The sequence below is a fragment of the Schistocerca nitens genome, chromosome 8 (assembly GCF_023898315.1).
Source record: "Schistocerca nitens isolate TAMUIC-IGC-003100 chromosome 8, iqSchNite1.1, whole genome shotgun sequence".
NCBI classification, from domain to species: domain Eukaryota; kingdom Metazoa; phylum Arthropoda; class Insecta; order Orthoptera; family Acrididae; genus Schistocerca; species Schistocerca nitens.
In genome coordinates this window covers 379,972,612-379,991,039 of record NC_064621.1, presented here as the reverse complement: position 1 = coordinate 379,991,039, position 18,428 = coordinate 379,972,612, and the positions used below count along the sequence as shown (strand labels likewise).

Below are 18,428 nucleotides of genomic sequence, written 5' to 3'. Positions count from 1 at the left end.
CAGGAGATCAATCAGTAAGTGAGGTTCAGGCTGTCGTGGATGCAGATGGACGTCACACTGAGCAAAGTTTGTAACCTGGGACATAACAGGTACGGAATTAACAAATGTTTATCTCCCATGTGGAAATTAAAATGTGTTTCTTTCAATTACATAGTAATTATTTCTCTACCGCATGTCCTTACAAATGTTTCCAGAACGTTTTACTGTACTACGATAATTCGTTTTTCGTGGGGGACGTCTGAAGTAGTGAAAGTTTGTACCTTGCCCTTATTTGCAGATGCTTTGGTGTCACAAACAAGGGACGCTCCCCTCTTTGGCTTTGGCAACAGCAACGTACCACAGTATAGTGCACCTCCTTTGGGTCCCACTTGGTAAGATGGGCAACAGCGGCTGCTCAGAATAAATTTCTGTAGCCCATTACAATGGAAAGTCCTCCAACCTAAGACTGCTCATATTCGTGATTTTATTCTATCGCTAGGTCACGAGCTGTAAAAACTGTTAGAGATGTTTATCATCGCCCCGCTCAGGTTGCTGAAGTGTAGCTTACTGAAGGATCTCGATTTTCCTCAGTCGTTTCAGTTGTCCATCTGCCGACAAGGATGGACTGGAGACTCGGACAGTTGGCAGCAAGTACTTATTTCCTCAGGAATACAGTAGTTCTTCTTTTGTTCAGTGTCCCACGCGTAGAGGATTATACAACAGCACTTGATGTTTCTCTAAGCACTCATTTTGGCAGGTAATATGGTTTTATTTCTCTGAAAATTCAGTCATCCTTTCTACATCATGGTCGGCCATTTCATGATGATGATGATGGTTATAATGATGATGATGATGATGATGATGATGATGATGATGATGATGAGGTCCCATACTCCTTGACAGAGCGTAGGGGACGATGCGGGGGACTCGCACGCCGTAATAGTCAACGTCAAGGCGGCGGTGGTTTGCCATTGCCTTCCTCCGACCATAATTTCATATCGTATCAAAAATCCTATTTCATATCGTATCAGAATTTAATATATTTGACCATTCCTTAAAAATATATTAATTTTTACAAACAATACTGTGTATATTCTGTGATTTAAGGTAACTTACTTGTACACCGCTGCTACATAATCAGAATCGATGTTGTGCTGTGCGTCGATTGAGGTCCCCATAGCAGTTTCTATAAAAAAAGAAGAAAGGATAAAGTTGTTAGTAGGGTAACGTAATATAAATCACTCGGTACTGAGAGTGAAACGAGTGTGCAAGGCACAGCGACATATTAGGACGCAATATTTAGAAGCGAGCAGGAGAAAACGTCAAGCTCGACTGCACAAACACACGTTCCGTACATAAAAACGAAAATGTCACAGCTAGGGACTAGCCTAGTAGTTATGAGATGACGTACTTATTTAGAACTGTGACTGAATTTAGTTGGCAGCCACAGGACACAGGCAATGTGAAGTAAAAAAAAAAAAATAAAAAAAATAAAAAAGACTGAGGACGCCACAACTATGTTTGGGTGAAGACACAAAACAATAATTTGTGTACTTGCAAAAAGGTAGACCCATCCCTAATTCATTATTATTATGATAATAACAATCTCAAAGCAAATTCCGGAAAGACGCTGGTCTAACCTAGGTTGAAATCAAGGAGGAGCTTCAGGCTCACAACATCAGTATTTCCATCAGGTGATCTCGCTGAACAGACCTACTGAGAAATTCAGCAACATAAAAGGTTTCGGAGAACATCAAAGAAGAACGTATTACGGGCTTGTTACTGCCGTGTGTGGCATTGAAGGCACTACACCGACTGAGGGGAGAAGTGTCAAGATCGAAGCGGAACCTCAGTAAGAGGGGTTCGTGTCTGAAGAGTATGGTGACCTGCAGGACCCACATGGTCTGCTGAAACCTGCCCGATCATTGTACCACAGAAAATCTGCATGCAAAGAATGATAAGACCATCAAGGCAGCGATACTCTGGAACTTATGGTCCATCTAATAGAAAATGAGCCATGCCTGGCAGTATTTTACTATTATATTATTTCTCAAATCAACATCCCGTTTTCTCAACACATATTAATCCTAAGGGATGTATGAGGTATCGTTAGAAAGGTTTTTTAAGCCGACTTGTAGCATTGAATGTTGATTTTGCGCTGAAACTTACTATTTGTAGAAAATTTTAACATAAAAACGTCTTTTAATTTCTTGTTGTCATCAGTCTTGTGACTGGTATGTTGCGGCCTGCCAGGAATTCCTCTCGTGTGCCAACTTCTTCATCTCAAATTAGAACTTGCAACCTACGTCCTCAATTATTTGCTGCGTGTGTTCCAGTCTTTTTTTCCTGTACAATTTTTACCCACTACAGCTCCCTCTAGTACTCTGGAAGTCATTCTGTGATCTCTTAACAAATGCCCTACCGCCGGCCAGGGTGACCGAGCGGTTCTAGGCGCTACAGTCTGGAACCGCGCGACCGCTACGGTCGCAGTTTCGAATCCTGCCTCTGGCATGGATGTGTGTGATGTCCTTAGGTTAGTTAGGTTTAAGTAGTTCTAAGTTCTAGGGGACTGATGACCTCAGATGTTAAGTCCCATAGTGCTCAGTGCCATTTGAACCAAATGCCCTACCATGCTGTCCCTTTTCCTTGTCAGTGTCTTCCATACATTCCTTTCATGGACGATTCTCCGGAGAGCATCCTCATTCCTTACCTTATCAATTCGCCCAATTTTCAACATTCTTCTGTAACACCACGTCTCAAATGCCTCGATCCTCTTCTTTTCTGCTGTACGCGTTTCACTACTATGCTTCAATTTTACATTCTAAGAAATTTCTTGCTCAAATTTAGGTCTGATAGTAGTAGAATCTTCTCGGCTAGGAATGCCCTTTTTGCCTCTACTTGTTTTCTTTTGATGTCCTCCTCGCTCCGACCGTCATGGGTTATTTTGCTGCGTAGGTAGCAAATTCCTTAACTTCAACTACTTCGTGACGACCAATCCAGACGTTATGTTTCTTGCTGTTCTCATTTCTGCTGCTTCTCATTACTTTCGTGTTTCTTCGATTTACTCTCGGTCTGTACTCATTAGACTGTTCATTCCATTCAGCAGATTCTGTAATTCTTATTCTCTTGCAACGTTATCAGCGATTGTTATCACTGATAACCTTTCACCTTGAATTTCGCTTCCATTCTTGAAACTGCTTTTATTTCCGTCATAGCTTCTTCTATGTACAGATCGAACAGTAGAGGTTAAAGACTGCATCTCTGTCTTACATCTTTTTAATCCGAGCACTTTGTCCTTCTTCTCCCACTCTTATTGTTCCCTCTTGGTTCTTGAACATATAGTATATTACTCGTTATTCGTTGTACCTTACCCCTATTTTTCCCAGAATTTCGAACAACTTGCACCATTTTACATTTCCTAACGTATCTTGATTTTTCTTCAGTCTTGCTTTCATTATCAACCGAACGTCAGAATTGCCTCTCTGGTGCCTTTAGCTTTCTTAAAACCAAATTCACTATTTAACACATCCTCGATTTTCCTTTCCATTCTTTCGTGTATTTTCTTGTCAGCAACTGGGATGCATGAGCTTTCATGCTGATTGAGCGATAATTCTTGCCCTTGTCGACTCTTGCTTTCTTCGGAGTTGTGTGGATGCTGCTGCTCCGAAAATCTGTCGGTATATCGCCAGTCTCATACATTCTACACACCAACGTAAATAGTAATTTTGTTGTCATTACCCCCAATTAATTTAGAAATTCAGATGGAATGTTATCTATCCCTTCTGTTTAATTTGATCTTAAGTCTTCCAATGTTCTTTCAGTTTCTGCTTCTAATATTGGATTCTCTGTCTCTTATATATCGACCCCTGTTTTTTCTCCTATCAAGTCATCAGACGTCTTCCCCCTCATAGGGGCCGCTCTTAACTATCACAGACAAATGGACATCATGTACGCTCTGCCCCATACCTATATTTTAGGAAGCTAACTGATAACCACGAGCTGGGGACTCCCTTTTCATATGATCTTATTACAGATATCGTTTTATTTGTTTAAAGTACATATTAACTGTATAATTTGTATAAAACATTGCCATAAATAATATTAGTGAACACTGCGGTAGTCCATTATATCTGCCGTCGTGCAAATTGACTTCTCTAAACAAATATACTTTCTCAAACGACATACAAAATTGTCATTTTCGCCAACTACCGTTATAGCAGCGAATACGCGTATTCGAAATAATGTCATTATTTACTACTACCCAAGTGTGAAAGTTTCGCACAGGTGCCCTGTTTACAATTCATTCTCAGCTGATTGACATCGGGAAAACCATTGTAATACCGCTGTTAAACTTAACACCATCTGATCCAAACATGCCTTGTCAACTGACAAGTAGAAACTTTCCTACTAAGATTGCTTTAGAGATCGCTATAAACAAGTTGCAGGGACAAACCTTCAAAGAAATCCCTTCTTTAGTTACGGGCAACTGTATGTAACTTTCCAAGGGAAACTAAATCAACTAACATTTTTGTATCTCTTAAGGAAAATGAAAAACGAAAGGCACATTCTTATGTCGAATACCGTTTACACTGAGGGAATGTAATGCTCTGTAAAGAGTTTTGCTCAAAATTATATTCAGGAAAACATGAACACAAATATGTATTATAAATTCATCATTATTATTTCACATCATTCGGTTCATTTTTATAGATGTTTCCTCTTCATTCCTACAACTACCCTTATCGCAGCGAATACATTTATTCCAAATACTGTCATTTAAAATTATAAACGAGCGAAAATGTAGCACGGACCCCTGGTTGTGATTATTTCGTATTAACTAAGTCCTGGACACGTAAAATAAAATATAAATAGAAGTTAGAAGTCGCCAACAAACCGCTAGTTCCCTCATAATTAAGTAAGATGTTTAAAATCGGAGGAAGACACGCCAGTCTTATCGTACTTAGTGAAGTACTATGAGTTATAACAAATTTTACGGTTGATGATGGCCTCATCTCTCGCCGCATTAGGAACACAGAAGCAACGACACTGAAATGAAAGGTAAAAAAAGATTATTGGAAATAAAGACAGAATTCTGCTGAAGCTCACTAAAAAGAGGAAACGAGTAATAACTGGATATTAATGGGTACAAGGACTCCCCAGTCATTACGGCGGGTTTCTCTGTCAAAAATTCAGCAGTTTGTCGTCTTTTGGTGGATTTGCTTGCAAACTGCATCTCATAGAATGAATACTAAACTGTCATTACACTGCAATAAAATCCTCACGAATTTCTTGAAGCATAAGATCACATTCTGAGAGCTGTGTTACGGGAAGGCGAAGTGAGATGATATTATCCATTTTTTTTTATGTTCCAAGTACCTTAAAACCAATTCTCACCACATATTATGTCGAGAGCACAGCGTGTGATGTAGGGGTAAATATCGAACGACTGCCCGTCAGCTTTCGTCTTGAGCAAGTTTACCAAAACCTCGGCTTTCTCTGCGAATACTTCTACGAAATTGTCCAGGATGCTGAAGTGGAAGGCCGGCGTTATCATCTTACGGTGAGAATGCCACTTCTTCCCTGAAAAGTTTAAAAGTAGCATGAGAGATTATTGCAGGCAGTTGAAGCGTATTGACACCATATATCGAAAGAGTCTCACCTGTGCTAGTGAGAAGGCCGTCCCCCAACCACGGGTGAAGGAAACTGTAGCTGTCTGCTTTAGTTATCAGTTCGCTGCTCGTCATTATTTTCTGAAATATTGGGAAAACAGAACATTACGACAATGTTTGGAGTTATGGCTTCAAGTGAAGCAAATTTGCTCAATGCTTTTTGTGAACAAACAAGTAGATTAAAACATCGAGTCCAAAACCAAATGGCCACAGACTTATCTTAACATACAATTTAGATATTAGTATGACCCAGTAATGTTTATATAATTCTCTGTTACTGGATGGAACTGGGCTAGTTTTTAAACTACTTACTTCTGGCATTCAAGAAAAAAACGTAGTTTTCAGGGTTAAAATACAGGAAGCGGAAGTTGATTTGCAACTCCAGCAGAAATCAAATTGCAGTTACAAGAGTCGCAGGACATGACATAGAGGACGCAGTTGAAAGGCAGAGAGCCAGTGTCGCAGTGTATCCGCTTCGTGAGACTCCTGCTGGCTGCTGACTTCGCTGATATTTACTCCTCACTTTGTCGACGATGGAGCGTTTCGTCTTAAGTATTATTTGATGAAGTTCATTAAGTATATTGTATTGACGTGCCACAATTTATTTTATGCGTTGTCGAATGTTATCATGCCAAGACACTCGAATAAAATTTCAACTTCGTTGAATTATTTAATCTTGGACAGCCTTCCCTAGATGCAAATTACTATTCAATATTCTTCCGACACTCTACCGTAAAATTTGGTTCACCTCTTGGCTTTCTTGTGACTACTTTCACCGAGTGAATTCCCCTGGCATCTGTGTGTTCTAAGGAATGCCACGTTAGTTCGCGCTGAGAAAAAAGCAATCGTAGAATTCGTTGTTGGGTCCATAGATGCTCAACTACCTCTTTTTCGCACCTAACAGAGGCTGTATTTTTTCTCATACTGATCGAGATTCAGCAATGGTGACCTCATAATTTGCACACCGAACAGAATATCAAAGGATCAAAGGTGAAGTTAGGAAAATTAATTAATCTCGAGGACAAAGAAGTAAAATTTTCACGGTTGCTGAAGACACTGTAATGCCAGCCGAGACACTAAGGGATCAGGAAGATCAACTGAGCTGGCCGGGGTGGCCGAGCGGTTCTAGGCGCTACAGTCTGGAACCGCACTACCGCTACGGTCGCAGGTTCGAATCCTGTCTCGGGCATGGATGTGTGTGATGTCCTTAGGTTAGTTAGGTTTAAGTAGTTCTACGTTCTAGGGGACTGATGACCTCAGAAGTTAAGTCCCATAGTGCCCAGAGCCATTTGAGCCATTTGAAGATCAACTGAAGGAAATTGATAGATATTTGTGAAAAGGCTATAGAAAGAATATCAATAAAAGTAAAACAAGAGCATTTACATATTTAGTTATGGTACAAAGGGAAATTAGTAGGACTGAAAGCAGTAGAAGAGTTTTGTTTTTTGGACGACAAAATAACTGATTTCGATGGAACTACAGAGAATATAAAACACATACCGGCAATAACAAACAAAACTTTTCTGGAAAACAGAATTACTTTAACACTGTGTATAAACGGGGGTTTTCAGAAATCTTTTGCAAGAGCGTTTGGAGAGAAACTTTATATGGAACTGAAATATGGACAGTACAGACATGATAAGCAGCAAATCTTTTGGAATGTAGCGTTACAGAAGAGTGCTGAAGACTAGGGGCATAGATTTACTAATGAAGAGGTACTATAGCAGGAGTTAATAAAGGAAGGGATAGGCTGATACGAGACGTCCTGACGTACCACAGAACAGTTAATCAGGAAATGGAGGTTTTGTTATCTGGTTTCTTACGCCACTGCAGTCACATTACTGAGATATAAAGCATTTTGCGCATATCAAACATTTTCCACCTTCGAATACATTCGGTTTTGCTCTTATGACTCTTTCCCATTGCTGTACACCAGCTTGGTTTTACCAGCATCAGATTCGACAACTGGTTGTTTCGTTATTTTACATATGGACACCTGTATCAAAACTCCTCTGCGTCAGGGATGTGACACTTCGTCTCAGCACGTGACCGTTACCACTATTTACTTTTCGCATGTCTCTGGCTTTTGCAGCGCTCCTTACCTCAAGTTGGTCTGGTTTGCTAAGGTGGACTGGATTCTGTAGCCCTACTTACCTCAAGATGCTCTGGTTTGCTTATGTGGACTTCCGGTCTAGGACCAAGCCATGTTCGATGTATGGGCCAGTACTTCTTAGTTTGTTCGTCCGCGAAAGCAATTAGATCTATAACAAAAATTCACACGGTCCTGCGGATGCAGTCATTTCTTAACTTGTTCAGAAAGTAATCACATACGCTGTGGAAGAATATATTTTTGTAACCAGTTTTTCACTCTATTCCTTGTACAGGGTGAACATTAATCGAACCGACAAACTGCAGGGACGGTTTCCTGACTGTAAATGGACCCTTGATCACATAAACGTCCGAAACGGGCTTGAAATGTTTTGTGATGTGGTTGGTGTCTGTGAGGGTACTCATTTTGGTACGGGTGTGCTGTCTCTCGGCTTGTTCCCCAATACCGGATCGTTCTGCTGCTTACAGTATGCCACGTCAGTCACGCAGCCTGCAACACACAAGGAACACACGGCACGTGGTCAGAGGAATTTCCATTCGTCAGCGCCAACTACCTGGCAACGATGCGTTTCCGGACTTCTGTTCATTGAACCTTTTTTCCTCCATTGCCAATCAGGAATCTGTTGTCTCTGGAATTTGTCGGTTTTATTAGTGTTCACCCAGTATATGTGAATGACCTTCCACTTTACATGCAACAGGCAGAATTGGTGCATATTGCAAACGATGCTAGGATTATAATAAATTCCTTCAGAGAGAAAGCAACAGCTGCAATGCATTGGGAAAAAAAGAGAAAAAAAGGAGAAATACCACGAAGAAATTATTCGAATGGGGCGGAAATGGGTAGATGTGTTGTACATGTACAGAAAACAAATGATTATTATTTATGAAAAACTGGATGATTTATTCAAGACAAGTAGCTACACAAGTTGAGCAAGTTAATAACGCGTTAATTCACACCTGGTCCGTATACATGCAGTTATTCGGCTTGCCATTGACTGACAGAGTTGTTGGATGTCCTCTTGACGTATATCTACGTCTACATCTACATTTATACTCCGCAAGCAACCCAACGGTGTGTGGCGGAGGGCGCTTTACGTGCCACTATCATTACCTCCCTTTCCTGTTCCACTCGCGTATGATTCGCGGGAAGAACGACTGCCGGAAAGTCTCCGTGCGCGTTCGAATCTCTCTAATTTTACATTTGTGATCTCCTCTTAAGTAGGGGGAAGCAATATAAGCGATACCTCATCCAGAAACGCACCCTCTCGAAACCTGGACAGCAAGCTACACCGCGATGCAGAGCACCTCTCTTGAAGAGTCTGCACTTGAGTTTACTATACGTCTCCGTAACACTATCAAGCTTACCAAACGGGCCGCTCTTCTTTGGATCTTCTCTATCTCCTCTGTCAACCCAACCTGGTACGGATCCCACACTGATGAGCAAAACTCAAGTATAGGACGAACGAGTGTTTTGTAAGCCACCTCCTTTGTTGATGGACTACATTTTCTAAGGACTCTCCCAATGAATCTCAACCTGGCACCCACCTTACTAACAATTAATTTTATGTGATCATTCTACTTCAAATCGTTCCGTAGGCATACTTCCAGATACTTTAAAAAAGTAACTGCTACCAGTGTTTGTTCCGCTATCATATAAAAATACAATAAAAGATCCTTCTTTCTATGTATTCGCAATACGTTACATTTCTCTATGTTAAGGGTCAGTTGCCACTCCCTGCACCAAGTGCCTATCCGCTGTAGATCTTCCTGCATTTCGCTGCAATTTTCTAATGCTGCAACTTCTCTGTATACTACATCATCATCCGGGAAAAGCCGCATGGAACTTCCGACACTGTCTACTAGGACATTTATGTATATTGTGAAAAGCAATGGTCCCATAACACTCCCCTGGGGCACGCCAGATGTTACTTTAACGTCTGTAGACGTCGCTCCATTGAGAACAACATGCTGTGTTCTGTTTGCTAAAACCTCTTCAATCCAGCCACACAGCTAGCCTGATATTCTGTAGGCTCTTGTAAGGTGTAAGGCAAATCCAACACCTTCCATGAAAACCCGGACATGATAAGCAAATCCAGTAGTATGTCACATAGCTCCGAATAAATCGTGAGATTAAATTAACCAAAGTGGCACGAGTAACGACTGAGCAAATGGAATACCACAGACTAACACGAGAATGCCTAAATGCATGTCATAACTTCCCACCGTGAGACAGACGCAGTTCCAGGGGAGAAACGAGAACAGAAGCCGAGAGCAGATCCGCGTTAAGCTAGAAGGCTCTACGATAAGGGACGGACACCCACGTCACCAGCTAACCACCAGGACCACCCCTCAGCCCATGTTAAAAGCTAGAGCCCTCCAGAAGAACAGTATAAATCTTACGATAACACTAAAAGGTCCGCACCAGCCGCAAGTTTTAGCGTGAGACTTTTTCGCGTCTGTGTTACGTTGCAAACTTTAAAAACATTGCCCCACCACGAAAAGTATAACGTTATCATTGGATAGACAGAATTTTTGTAGGCAGAGCTTAATGTTAACATTGAGACCCTGATTGTTCAGATGAAAACACAGCCAGATAGTTTATTTTTAAACCAACTTCGGTAAATTGTAGTAAGGAGAAGTTAGGTGAGAGTTGCTTCCGAGATGGCGAGCTGGATGAAAGTGCGCCGGCCGCCGCCCCCTGACGAACACCGACAAGGTAATGAACGAACGCGATGCCGCGTTTTTGAACGCATAAAGCTTCACTCACAACTGCAGAAGTCTCATCTGTTACATCCCCTTTTTACGTAATACTAGTGTATTCACATTTGCTACATAAGCTAAAATCTGAAACATGATGATTTTCCTGTTATATAATTATTGAGAAGCCACATCAGCCACTGTAATTTACGACAAGTTAGATAAGTAATTAAAGATAATCGATGGTCATTGTAGACCATTTTGATAGTTTTCTCTTTTGTGAAACTTAATTTAAACCTAGATAATAGATCTGATATGGCATAGGTCAACCTTCAATCCATTGTAGAACTGGGAAACCCATTCAGGGAATATTCGTTCACAGTTTTGTTGAACGAAGTTGGTTTTTATCATCCTGTATTAAAACATATCCTTTTATCAATAGTGCAATTTATAAACAATGTTTTGTGAGTAGAATAAAATTTCCAATGGTAAACTTAACTGCTTTTTCAACGTTATTTTACCAGCTAACTAAAAATAGGAAAGCCTTGAACCCCTTCCACTAAATTTAGTTAGTGTTAAGATTCTCTTACAGGGAGTGCAGTGGAGCTGACGCTGAAATCATTAAGTATTTGATTATATCATCGCTAGTCTCACTGAACTCTTCTGAACGCTACATGTCATGCGTGGTCTGGCGTCTCCTTACCAGCAACAGGTCCCAGGTTCAAACTAGTCAATTCCCTAAAAAACACACTCAGAGCGTCGTTGTGCGTAAGTGGTAGGGAGACACGACATGGAACAACAGACACCACGTAGAATGTTAGAGAATGACGACCCTGCCAGGATGGTAAAATACCATGATTGAAGGTCGACCACATGCCTAACTAGGTCAGAAAAATATCCTGTGGTAAAATTTTCGTAGTAAAAAATTTTTTCCTAAAGGCATAAATAGTTGAAAACAGTAGCTTCAGCGATTGATAGTAAGATAGTATTCAATAGAAAGTGAGACATTATAGCAGAGACAATAGCGTAATTAAGTTAAGAATTTTAATATTGTTAGAATTAAGTTTTCTCTCCAATGCAAGCGCACAGGTGGCGGATAAATCGTTGACAAGTTGGTTCTGACCCAACAAGTAAGTGAATGAGTGTCAAGTCGTGTGAACAAAAAGTTTATGAAACGCATGAGATCGTATGAGTGCATGTTGACGCGAAGTAGGGCGCGTGAATTGCTTTTAAAACAGAAAATAAGGGATTCGGAAAGATTAGCATTGGTAGATCGAGACCTTGACCGAATTGAGGTAGAGACCCAACATGAAGACGGACAGAGAATGGAGGGCAGTACAAGCAGTATCGCGAGAAATAGGACAGATAACGCACCGTAACGAGGATAATGTACGCCAAGGCACAGAAAACCTGGGTCAGCATGCGACAGAGGAGCAGGAAAGTAGAGAGACAGCCAATGAGGATTATAACTTGCGTCTTGAATACGTAGAACCCATAGTACAAGTAATCAGAGCTCCCTCACCACAGAGTACAAGGAATTCGAGCAGAAACGTGTCACCGCACAGTTCAATGCAATCGGTTGCAAACCAACAATTGGGCGAAAACACAGGGCGTAGGACGTCGGAAGAAAACGCAATAGGACTCACCAATCTGGCAGAATTATTACAATTAATGACGGAAACCATGACAAGAAAAAATAGAGAAATTGCGAACCAAATTAAAATTCAGAATGCAGAAACGACGAAATAAATTGCAGAAACCACGAGACAAGTGCGTGAGATTAAAGAACAAAACAAAAAAATTCAGTTACACCTAAGTCATATTGAAGACGAGGCAAAAGAATCTCGAGAAGTGATAGGAAACTTAATAACAGGTCACAATCAATTGACAACAGACATTGACAAGGTACAAGCGGACGTACAAACATTGCGTAATGATACTCAGGACGAGATCAAAACATTACATAACAACACCCAGGAAGAAGTCAAGAAACTAGAGAAACAGATAAACGTAATTACTAGACAAGCAGCAGGTACAGCGCGTGAAATTGTTGAAAACAGTGTGTTACGCAAACGTATCACAAAAACAGATCTGAAAAGATATGATAACCGCATAGTCAAAAAAGAAGCGCAAAAGAAGCGACAATTTCAGAAATTGCGAACAGAGTTGTCGCAAACCATTGAAGAGAGTAGTGAACAAGATCGAACAACCACTGAGTCTGCAACCACATCCGTATCTGTAACAGCACCGGAAAAACAAGCAATTAACGAAGATATCATGCATTTTCGATTCCAATCACAGGCGGAAAGTAACATACGTGAAACCAGACAGCCTGCACAGCAACAAACGCGTTTCGAAATTCTTGATGAACAAACGGCATCACAAACACATGGGGAACCACAAATGTATGTTTCAAGACAGTCTGGATCGTGCAATGAAGCGGCAAGGTTAGCCAGACAAGATACCGAACCCATACATGACAATGGAAAGCCAGGTCGCGAAGAGTACAGTGCAATGCATTCAGCTACACGTTCACAACCGATGGAAGAAAATTATTGCGTACCACTCCAACGATACTACGCAAGGGTAGGCGAAAGTTACAGTGGACATTATCCAATGGATCTACCACAACCGGGAAGAACGACGGGGGAAATGATCAGTAACAAAAGTGGCGAAGAATCGCGAATTTCATATGGAACTATGACGAAGTACGACAACGATCATTTCCTCACAGTCAGAAAATTTCAGCACTTTCGAGAAGGAAACTCATTACATCCACGAACTTTTATTGGTCAATTCCGAGTAGGATTACCAGAACACTGGACGCTAGCACACAAATTAGACTTTATATGTGCACACGTCAGGAACAGTCGCAGAAACCATGCAGAATGTTGCAGCGACATTACGATCGTACGAAGATTTCAGAGAGAAGTTTCTCTCACGATATTGGTCCAGCGAAGCACAGAACAGAGTGAAGTACGAATTATTACAGAACCCATATTTTGAAAATTCAGGAGAGAAGAGTCGCGTGAAATTTTTCGAAGTAATGGCAAACAAAAATCAATGCTTAGATGTACCATACAGTGACAGAGACTTGATTAAATTATGCGCGATGAAGTTACCATTGAAATACCAGCAATTATTAGTAGAGCGCGGAGGCAATGACATCGAAGCATTTAAAGGTATTCTAAGGGAACTAGAGTTCATATTTTCGGAAGATGATGCAAGAAAAAGACGAAGCGCACGTGAAAACGAAAGCAAAAAGCAGTGGAATCCACAAGACACAGTATGAAGAAACAATAATTACGAACCACGTGATAACTTCGCACCAAGAAACGACAACAGATTTCAACAAAGAACCGGTTATGGATTTAGAAGAGAATATGGCAATAACTATAATTCACCCAGGAATGGCAACAACTATTACAGAGGGAATAACGACAACCGGAACGGGTATTGGATCGCCAATAGACCAACAAATTATCAACAAAGAAACCAATATCAACAAGCTGAACAAGAAAAGAGAATACACATAGAATAGGTGGATGTAAGACCACCAAACCCCGAAAAACGTTCGAATTGACAGCTAAGCGCCCATGCCAAAGAGAATGACTCACCGACCCAGAACAATTGCAGCACCTCCAACAGAGAAGTAAATACCTTATCACGAGAAGAGAAGAAGGAAGAAACAAAACCGCAGGGACCAGATGAAAGAGGCATGCACAACGAATGTAGGAGGAACGGACGAAGTAATGAGTATTGCAGAGCTATTTGAGATGGAAACCAGGGAAAGCGATTTCAATGAGGATAATGCGCAGTCGACAGAAGCTGAAAATAAGTTACTAGTGGGCACACAACCCAACGTATGTAATGAATGAAGTTATGAAGCGATAATTAGAGCATTTAGATGCGATTATGTGGAAGTAGCGACAAAGAAGGAGAAGATAGAAGAGGATGAGGAAAAAGTAGAGGATGTTGAAGAAAACGTAAATGAAGGAAGAAATAGAGAAGAGGAAATAAAAGAGAGAGAAGTAGTAGTCGAAGCTTATCCTACAGAAAGTTCGAATTCACAAGGGAAATTCCTGAAAAGACTCATGTATGATTCAGTGGAGGATTCGTTGATGCAAGAAGAAGAAGAACAGAACCAACCCTTTCAAATTCAACCAATTGTGAAGGCCATGGTAAAGCATATCCCAGTCAATATTGTAATTGATAGCGGAAGTGAACTGACTGCGATCTCAGAAAATTTATTCATGCAGTGTATAGCCAATGAGGAATTGCCAGCTCTGAAAAGACGTAAGATTAAAGTAAGAGGTCTTATTAGAAACAATGCTGCGGAAGTTACGAGACAAACAAGGTTAATTCTTTCGTGCCAAGGTCAAAAGATCGAAGCCAACTTCGTGATTATACCTAAACTAACTGTAGATTTGATTATAGGTGCAGATTTTTTAAATGAGAGACGAGCGATAATAGATATGGGGAAAGGTAGGGCAACATTCAGGAATGTCACACTTCTCTTCGAGCAAAAGCTAAAATTAGAAGAAATACCAGTTATAAACAAACAATTATGAATGATGCAAGATAAAGAGGATGAAGAATTAGAATGGTATGCACAAAAGGGGGAATCGCCTCAACTCATGTTAGAAGTCCATAAAGAAATCGACGAAAAATTGCAAGAAGTTCAAGTAAATAATTAGCAAAATATTTTAAGTTTATGTTGTAGATAAGATCGTCAGGAGAAAGAAGAATGAAGAGAGAGGAAGGTGGGAAAAAGAAAGTAGTTTCAATAAAAACAAAAACAAAAATAACACCAATAGTACCATAGATTAAGGTGAAGGGATAAAACATAGATAGTGTAACAGCATGAAATACTAAAATGCTATGCACCACAACACTACACAAAAAATAAAAAAAACGAATTTGAGGATTCTTGTAGAAGTTAAGACTCAAAATATCTTAGAATTGTGACATGGAAAGGGCACCGAAATTTGTAAAGCTTTTAAGAAGGCGTAAAACAATGTAGGTACTAGCCATATGTTAGATGATTATAAGTAAAACTTTTTGTAAGAACCATTGTAAAAACTCCAGCAAGGACGAGATGCAACGACCCACAAGTTGCAACGAGAGAAGTATCAAGAAAGAAAAGGACGTAATTAGCAAGACATGATTCCTACAAGGCAGAAGAGTCGAGAGAAGGGAAAGGACAGTGAGACAAACAGAGGGCCCTTGTATCGAAAGTGGGCAGTAAATCTGTCCGCTAAGCAGAACCCTGCTGGGACAGAACACGGAACCATGGAGTGGCAGAACCCTGCAGAGACATGACAGGACACCGAACGCCAGAAGGGTCTCGGAAAGCCCCGACTCAGCGGAGCGATCAAAAAACGGCCCGACGAGGAGACCGCTTGCGCAAGCCACCACTGGCAAAAAAAAAAGTGTAAAAGTCACAATACTGCTATAAAACAGCATGCTGATGCACGAAACTGAAGAAAACTTCCACAAAGTAAAAATGACACGCCCAAACAATTTATCAAACTGTCACTAAGAGGAGAACTTCAAAGCGACTAGTTATCAATAAATATTTCCATATCCTGCCCAGAGAAGAACCAAGAAGCAAGTAAGAAGCAGAGAAAAAGCAGGAAGAACATAAGTTGAAGATTCGCAAGATTGAGACCAAGAAAGAAGATGGGTGAAGAATAGATGACATACCTTCCCAAATCCCTATTCTATTGTAAACTAGTCATCTGCGAACTATTACAACGAAAAACGACCGCTTGCAGCGACACATAACGATGACTTTCACGCATATAAAGCCAGTAAACCACGAGATTCTGCACTCACAACTCCATTCCATTATGGGACCTCTACAACAGCAACACACTGTTACAAAGCCAACAAGGAATGACAAACAAAGCTGTGCATCAAATACTTGCCCACATCCATCTCGCTCAAGTCCATCACCTTCGTGCAAAAACATTTGCCAACCTCATGCTTAAACATTCATAGGATTGTGTGAATGTGTGAAATCAAATTATGTGATGTAGGAATTGTGCAAAAGAAACGTGTGAAAAACTAAATAACTTAAGCACACCAGACAGCTAATAAACTACAAAATAAGTCATTGACTGTGGACTTAAGTAAAAAATAGACTGTCGATAAAAATAAGTCATTAGTTCTGAAATGGACAGTATATAAAGAACAAAAGTAAGGCATAATAAACACTAAAACTATATGCTACTTATTTTCTCCTCATAAAAATAAAAGAATAACTATATTTTACTTATTTTCTTATTATAAAAACAAAGAATAAAAAATTATCTTGTTGGATGTTTTCCCTTTATTTTTAACATTTGTACCATTTGTTAGGATAATATCTCAATACTTGTGTATGTATATGTGTATGTATTTCTTTGTCAAAGAAATTCTTGGAAATAATTCTTATTTGTTAGTGTAACAATGTAGAAATGAGTGTCTAAAAACAAAAACATTTTACTTGTACATGATATTTAGAAAATGTGTTAGGAATAGATTTTACTTAATTACTACATTTATAAAAAAAAAGTATTTCTAAGAAAATCGATGTGAGAGACTCCTCACTTTCGATAACAAACTTCTAAAAAAACAAATTTCACACTTAAATAAAGAAAGAAAACATTTAAAAAATAATAATTATAATAGAATAAAAATATTCTTCTCTTGTCAATATAAACATATTTTTGAGAATAATGTGGAAGAATATAAAAATATAAATTAGTAATGCAAACTAGCATAGAACCAGAATAATGTGGCTGAACAGTAGGCAACAAAATTTAGATAAAGGAATAATTTTTGACTGACTTAGACAATGATTCAATCATTGCCTAACTTCAGTGCAAAAATTAAGTTCGAAGGATGGTGATATGTAAGGTGTCAGGCAAATCCAACACCCTCCATGAAAACCCTGACATGATAAGAAAATCCAGTAGTATGTCACATAGCTCCGAATAAATCGTGACATTAAATTAATCAAAGTAATACGTGTAAGGAGTGAGCAAATGGAATACCACAGACTAACAGAATAATGCCTAAATGCTTGTCATACCTTCCCACCGTGAGACAGACGCAGTTCCGAGGGTAGAAACGAGAACAGAAACCAAGAGCATAACTGTGTTAAGCTAGAAGGCCTCATGATAAGGGACGGATACCCACGTCATCAGCTAACCACCAGGACCACCCCCCAGCCCATGTTAAAAGCTAGAGCCCTCCAGAAGAACAGTATAGATCTTACGATAACACTAAAAGGGCCACACCAGCCGCAAGTTTTAGCGTGAGTCTTTTTCGCGTCTCTGTTACGTTGCAAACTGTACAAACATTGCCCCACCACGAAAAGTATAACGTTTCTCATTGGATAGACAGAATTTTTGTAGGCAGAGCTTAATGTTAACATTGAGACCCTGATTGTTCAGATGAAAACACAGCCAGATAGTTTATTTTTAAACCAACTTCAGTAAATTGTAGCAAGGAGAAGTTAGGTGAGAGTTGCTTCCGAGATGGCGAGCTGGATGGAGCTGCGCCGGCCGCCGCCCCCTGACGAACACCGACAAGGTAATGAACGCACGCGATGCCGCGTTTTTGTGCGCATAAAGCTTCACTCACAACTGCAGAAGTCTCATCTGTTACATCCCCTTTTTACGTAATACTAGTATCGATCGTCAATTGAAGCTCATGGTATTCACATTTGCTACATAAGTTAAAATCTGAAACGTGATGATTTTTCTGTTATATAATTATTGAGAAGCCACATCAGCCACTGTAATTTACGAAAAGTTAGATAAGTAATTAAAGATAATCGATGGTCACTGTAGACCATTTTTGATAGTTTTCTCTTTTGTGAAACTTAATTTAAACCTAGATTATAGATCTGATATGGCATAGGTCATCCTTCAATCCATTGTAGAACTGGGAAACCCATTCAGGGAATATTCGTTCACAGTTTTG

At 40.0% G+C, this 18,428-nt stretch overlaps 1 protein-coding gene across 1 annotated transcript in view; it reads right to left on the bottom strand.

Moving 5' to 3' along the window:
- LOC126199580 (uncharacterized) overlaps nucleotides 1–18,428 on the bottom strand; it is a 366,050-nt gene that overhangs the window by 195,882 nt on the left and 151,740 nt on the right. The window contains exon 5 of the mRNA XM_049936504.1: nucleotides 1,096–1,165. Within this exon, the coding sequence (XP_049792461.1) occupies nucleotides 1,096–1,165 (70 nt within the window). The remainder of the gene's footprint in view (nucleotides 1–1,095; nucleotides 1,166–18,428) is intronic.